This window comes from Brassica napus, chromosome C5 (assembly GCF_020379485.1).
Source record: "Brassica napus cultivar Da-Ae chromosome C5, Da-Ae, whole genome shotgun sequence".
Lineage (NCBI taxonomy): Eukaryota > Viridiplantae > Streptophyta > Magnoliopsida > Brassicales > Brassicaceae > Brassica > Brassica napus.
In genome coordinates this window covers 6,751,779-6,758,590 of record NC_063448.1, presented here as the reverse complement: position 1 = coordinate 6,758,590, position 6,812 = coordinate 6,751,779, and the positions used below count along the sequence as shown (strand labels likewise).

The following is a 6,812-nucleotide window of genomic DNA, read 5'->3' as shown; positions in this document are numbered from 1 at the left end:
ATGTGAGCATGTGACTGAGCAAATTAAATCTAGGTTCCATGCTGCATGCAATCGGATTTTATCTTTAACAATCAATCCAGATTTTAATTTCTTAGCATGCGAGCTAGGCGATCAAACAAATCCGATTTTGGGTTTGAAGCATGCGAATCAGATTTGGTTAAGACATACGATTCAGATTTTAAACATATCATGTGATCAAGCAACCAAATCAGATTTCAATCAATAGCATGTGATCAAGGCAATTTCTATTTCTAATAGCATGTGATCAAGCAACCAAATCAGATTTTAATCAATTAGCATGTGGATAATTTCAATCTAATCATGAAATTTTATCCCTAGGTTTCATATGATCAAATTCTGGAATTCTAATTTAAATTTATTAAGTTTTAAATTTTCTTGAAATTCCAATAAACATGCGATCAGATTTTAGGTTAAATTTCAAATCCTAATTCTAATAGGATTTAGACACAAGAACATGTAATTATTCTTAGTCTAATTATGCAACCTCAAAAATGTATTTATGCATAAAATATATCAAGTTATACAAGTATTAAATTGGCCAAGACAAAAACCCTAATAACTTTGTAACAACCTTGTAACAACCTTCCTATATATATATTTTTAAGGGTTCTAGGTTTTAGCATGCAATTTCAGTTTTAATGTTTATGTTTCGATTTCTAACATTAAAACATGTAATTTTTATTAGAGATCAGATCAAACAATTAGGTTTTATCAATCCTATCATGTGATTAACAAAATCAGATTTTAAACCTAAACATGCGATTTAATTTTCTATGTCTAGCATGCGATTTTGATTTTAATGTTCAGCATATGATTTGCAAACCTAAAACATGCAATTTATATTAACAAACATATCATACGATCAAGTTTTAATAATCCTAGCATGTGATTAGGTGGTTTCTATCAGTTCATACGAAATATGCATGATGCAATCAATACAGTAATGCACAAACAAATCTCTCGGCCAAGTCAAAGATCAAGCCACACGGCTACTTGATGGAATCAATTAATTACCATCCTAGCATAAGATTCTAAGTGTAATTGCAATAAATCAATATGATCAAATTAGGTTATGTATGAATGATGCAACAAGCCGCACGGCCACAAGGTATGATTAATTCTAGAACAATTAACCTAGCATGTAGTTTCAGTTTCAACCGGATTATACAGTTTCAGATTCAAGTATTCGATATCAAACAATCAATACTAGGTTATATGGAAACACTTATCCTAACAGGTGGTTAGGGTTTCAATTAAAACAAGCAATACGATTTCAATTCATTCATATTTATCAATATCAGATTTGAGTATGAGATTTAAACAATCTTAGCAACAAATCTATGTGATCAAGACAATCATATCGATTTCAAGTTTCAAGCATTAGGGTTTTCAATTTCAAACTATCAAAGCTAGTATTTTCGATTTCAACATGATCAAATTCAATCTCAATCAACATTCAATTAGTTTTAATCAATCAATCAGATTTCGAATTAGGGTTTATGCAAAAATCGAATGTGTTTTACGGTTTCAAGTTTTCGATATTTGATCTTAGATCAATGGGGTTTGATTTGAGATTCAAAACCATTAAAGATTTCGATTTTAATTGATCAATAGATCAATTTCGATTTAGGGTTTGGGATATCGAACTTTTGAGCTTTGATTTACTCATTTAGGTTTTGATCTATTACCCTATGGTTTTTGATTTATAAAGATTAGGGTTTTATGGTTTCATTCTTTATCAAACAATCCATATTCGATTATGGGTTCTTAGGTTTCAAATTACCATTAACCTTAGATGTTTGTTGAACGGACCACCAAAGGGATGAACCGCAAACTGGAACACGAACGGGTTGCGAGCTGACTGCTATCGGATCGAGAACGGATTGAGGATGAGGTCGCAAGCTGTCCGTGAGCTGGAGTTGTCGCGAACGGGATGCTTGCTGTTGGGAACGCGAGCTGTCCGGGATGCGAGCTGAGGCTGAGTTCGTCTGAGCTAGGATCGGACTGAGATCGTCTGTAGGCTGAGCTGAGACAGATCGGGAACGCCTATGAACTCCTTTTGATCTGAATGGAAAATAGAGTTTAATCGCACGGGCAGCAACTCCTCTCGGCTTGAACTCCTTGTTGATATTAGATTTTAATTCCCTCGGCTCATGAAACAACACGAGGAGCATTAGATAACATGAACGCCAACAAGATAACATGAATCAACTAAGGTATGATAAACTTATCTTGCACATGAGTTGAGTTCGGCTAGAAAATCCTTGTTGGAATCGGATTTGGTTTCCAAATCAAATGCGTGCACTGTATCTGTGTGTGAGGGCGCGTCGGTGGTCAGATCGACAAGCGGTTTGCATTGACAGATTTGTCTCGGCGAGGGCTTCAATTTGATATCTTGATCGTTTTCTGGATCGTTCTTTTCTTAGTTTTCTTAGTTCAAATTTTGTCACCTCCGGTTCTCCTCTCTTCTCCGATGGAGTTGAGTCGTGTCTATTAATCAACCTGCTCAAGCTTCATCTACCCTCGCCAGAGCCGCTACTCTGACGCCTTGAAGACCTCGTGCAACAGGAAAGAGAGCCTCTTGTTGAAAACGCTGAAAGTCAAATCCTTAAACGACATTGCTTTCTCTTTTCGTGTCACCGTCGATGCCACTCCTCGCCCCACCGTTACCGCCGAATCTTCTCAGTCCATGTGCGAGTTCAGAGGACCTGTTCAGCTCTCTCCCGTTGCCACTGCTCCTCGCCTCACCGGCGCCGCTGCTCCCCACCTCACTGTCACCGTCGCTCCTCGCCTCACCGTCGCTCCTACACCTCTTAGCTCGAGGGAGAAATCCGGATCTGCTCAGCACGAGCTTGGACCCAACAGATATGTGGGTCTCTCTGTCACTGCACATCTGCCATGCTCCGTCGAGTCTCCTCAGGCCTCCGGTGAGCACAACTTGTTACCGGTGGGGGCTCCATCTCCGTCATCGGGCCGTTTTAGTGGTCATCGTACTTCATCAGAAAAAATCTCAATCTATGGGCCTCATCAAACACTTGGGCCTCCCTTGATGATTTGGGCATTAGGCCTCCATCTATGGCCAAGTTTTTTGGGTCCTCACGAATTCTAACGTTTCATCATTACGGTCCCCTCCGACGAATCCCGCTCACCGAGCAATTTAACCTCAAAGGTTGTACCATCGACGATTTTGTGTGTAGTCCTACTCCGGTAGCCCACGCGCATCTCATTGCAACATAACTTAAGCTCAGCATCTCCCGGCTCTGTCAACTGCTATCTTTCAAAGGCTGTACCGTTGACAACTCTGTGTGTAGTCCTACTCCGGCACCCACTCCGCACCTTACTGCAACATCGGGAGATCCAGACATCTTCAGAGATAGGTTTCAGCTGCTCTCAAAACCCATTGATTGGATTCTTCAACGTCGATTTCGACTTCATCGCGTTCTTTCGAATACATGCTTTAGGACTACAAGTGAAGCTTTTTTACGAGTCTCTTCTCTCCTTAGCCACCTCTATCATTTGTCATGTCTTAGTTTTTTCGCTTTTCAGTTTGCCGTCGAGTTTCCCTCCGGCTGTAATCGCCTTATCCCATTGGACATTTAGTTTTTAATATAACCAGTTGCAAAAAAAAAAACAAAAAAAACGATTAAAAATATCATATTGTTTTATAAAACTCATACTAATAATCATCGAACAGTAATATAATAATATATTAATGTATATAGATGAGTATGAGCTGGTTTAGTATTAAGCAATGTAATTGTACTTGGTACGGTTAACAGTAATATACTCCTTTTTAGAATTTCAGGAACATGTATCTTTTATATATGTTTTATATGGTTAGACTATGAATAAATACGCGCCGTCACGTCCCGAAGAAGGGTTAAAAGAGATTAAAAGTAAAAAAAAACAACCTGTCACGCTTAATCTTCCAGATGTTTATAATAAACGTTAGCCCCAGTTCTTGTACCTCTCAGCTTTCAAACCCCAAGAACCACCACAGAAGCAGAAGAGAGAAGCGGCTACATTCTCCGGCAAGTTGGACGGATAGATCGCCGATAATTGACAAATTCTTCTCCGGTAATTATCTGCATGTTCAAGTTTATTCTCATTCGGATGAATGTCGGTAGAATCGAATTTATCATGTAAACTGGTTAGTTTTGGTCTGGTGATGTGTCATGGATCTTCATCTGTTGGGTTCGTAGTGGTTCTCGTGAGCTCAATTCTCGTAGAAAACTAGGTTTCTTGGTATAGATATGATCAAATGTTATGTTTTGGTGAGTTCTTGCATAGTTGACCGCCAGAAGTCAAGCTGTTTTCGTAATATACTTGTGCGGCTAAGATCTGATCATTATACGTCTCTCTTCTTGTATTATCATATGAACATTGATAGCATCGATTCTCATATTTTTTTTTTCAGTTTCCTGTCACTTGTTGAAATGGCTAGTAGTACTGTAAGGAACGTGCATGGTAAGAGATCTAGTTTCCAATCTGAGTTTACTGGAAACGGAGCAAGCAAGAGAAGAAACCTTCACGATGAGACAGATCGCAATGTCATTGGTTCTGAAGACACCGTGTACCGTTACTTGTGCCCTGTTAAGAAAACAGGGAGCATTATCGGCAAGGGCGGTGAGATCGCGAAGCAGATAAGGTCCGAGACAAAGTCAAACATGAGGATCAACGAGGCTTTGCCAGGTTGCGAGGAGCGCGTTGTTACCATATATTCCACTAGTGATGAGTTGAACCATTTTGGAGACGATGGGGAGATCGTTTGTCCTGCTTTGGATGCTCTTTTCAAGGTCCATGACATGATTGTAGCCGAGGTTGATGAAGATGATGATGATGATCTTGGCGATAAACAAACGGTTACTGTGAGGATGCTTGTGCCTTCGGACCAGATAGGTTGTGTTATCGGGAACGGAGGGCAAGTGATTCAGAATCTGCGTAACGATGACCAATGCTCAGATTCGTGCCATTAAAGATAATCTACCTGCGTGTGCTTTGACTTTGAGCCATGATGAGCTTCTTCAGGTGATACACTCTCACAAGTATTTTTAAATTTTATTTTAATTCTAATATTGGCTGACAAAAAAGAAATAAAATTCTAATATTGGTTCATGGGATGTGTGTATTTGTTTTTTTTTTTCAGATAATTGGAGAGCCTTTGATTGTAAGAGAGGCTCTTTATCAAGTTGCTTCACTTCTTCATGATAATCCGTCACGATTTCAACACTCTCTTCTGTCTTCTCAAAGTACATTAATGCATCAGCCATCAACGATCTCTCACAGAAATCACGCTGCACGTAGAGATTTAGCAGATGCAACGGAGTTTTGTGTTTGTTTCATCTGTCCAGCTGAAAACGTCGGAGGTGTGATAGGAAAAGGAGGTGGTTTCATCAATCAGATCAGGCAAGAAACTGGTGCAACCATTAGAGTCACTACCTCAGAAAGTGAAGAAGATGATAGCATCATTTTCATATCATCAAAAGAGGTAACCAAAATCTCATGCATATATTTCATACAAATATCTCATTACTGACTCTTTATTGTGTGTTGTATAGTTCTATGAAGACCAATCACCAACGGTGAATGCAGCCATACGTTTACAAGAGCGATGCAGTGAGAAAGTTGGTAAAGATACAAATGATTCAACAATCTCCACTCGTCTACTTGTGTCGAGTTCCAATATCGGATGCCTAATTGGGAAAGGTGGTGCTGTTATATCCGAGATGAGGAGTGTGACACGAGCTAATATCCGTATTCTTCAAAAGGAAAATGTACCAAATATTGCTCGTGAAGATGAGGAGATGGTTCAGGTAACTAAATACACACACACAATTCATATTAAATGTAAACTAAGCCATTAATAGTCCATTTGTTGGTGGTCAGATTACAGGAAATCCTGATGCAGCTATGAAAGCTCTTACGCAAGTAATCTTACGGTTAAGAGCTAACGCTTTCGATATGAATCATGGACTTGTCTTGCTACCCACATCTTTTCCATACATCTCTCAAGTATCCGGAAGTTCAAACAAACCCAAATACGCAAAGCGGGATGGTTCCAAAGATCAAGACTACGGTAGACTGGTATGTATTGGTAACAAATGTTATGCATTGATCCATATATCAAGATATTCTACTTAAAATTGTATATGATTTGTTGTTGCAGAATTTGAATTCCAAGAGAAGAAACCATGTTTCTTAAATCAAGAAAACCCATCTTAGAAAGGTAATGCTTTGTGGGTTTGGAGATTATTCAGAAGACGAAAGAAGACTGAGAGTGTTACACAGTTTCAGGGAACTTATACGTTGGTGCAATTTTTTATTACTTGTAATAATAAAAAGTTAAAAATGGTTGTCTATTGAATTAAAATAAAAAATGTAAACACGAAGGTGTCTTTTCATCTTTTTGTTTCCTTTTTATTGTTTACTTTGTTATACTATTTGAGTGTTTGAGTTGAGGCTGTAACTTCCGCCACCCGGGTTCGATTCGCGCTGGGAGGGACTATTTATATTGCTTGGGTTCCCGGCAAAAAGATGAAAACACCTTTTTATATATTCAAAAAAAAAAAACATTTAACACTTAAACGTAATCTATACCTTATATTAAAGGGCTACGAACATGCATATATATAAGGGAAATTACACCCTATATACAAAAACAAAAACATAAATACACTAACTAAAACTCTCCATTCTCTCATACTTTCTCTTCTTATCTCCTTTCTACTCTTTCTTCCAAAATCTAATTTTCCATTTTTTTGGTTATTTGGCAAGTAAGCCCTATATATAAG

The 6,812-nt window shown here is 38.4% G+C and overlaps 1 protein-coding gene across 1 annotated transcript; it reads left to right on the top strand.

The window, feature by feature from the left end:
* The first annotated feature begins 3,770 nt into the window (after positions 1-3,770).
* LOC106430986 (KH domain-containing protein HEN4) lies at positions 3,771-6,441 on the top strand. Its single transcript, XM_013871786.3, is given in 7 exon segments — positions 3,771-4,098; positions 4,439-4,970; positions 4,972-5,049; positions 5,168-5,509; positions 5,580-5,834; positions 5,908-6,105; positions 6,188-6,441. Coding segments are annotated over 6 exon segments (1,422 nt in total). The 5' UTR covers positions 3,771-4,098; positions 4,439-4,457; the 3' UTR covers positions 6,224-6,441.
* The last annotated feature ends 371 nt before the right edge of the window (positions 6,442-6,812 follow it).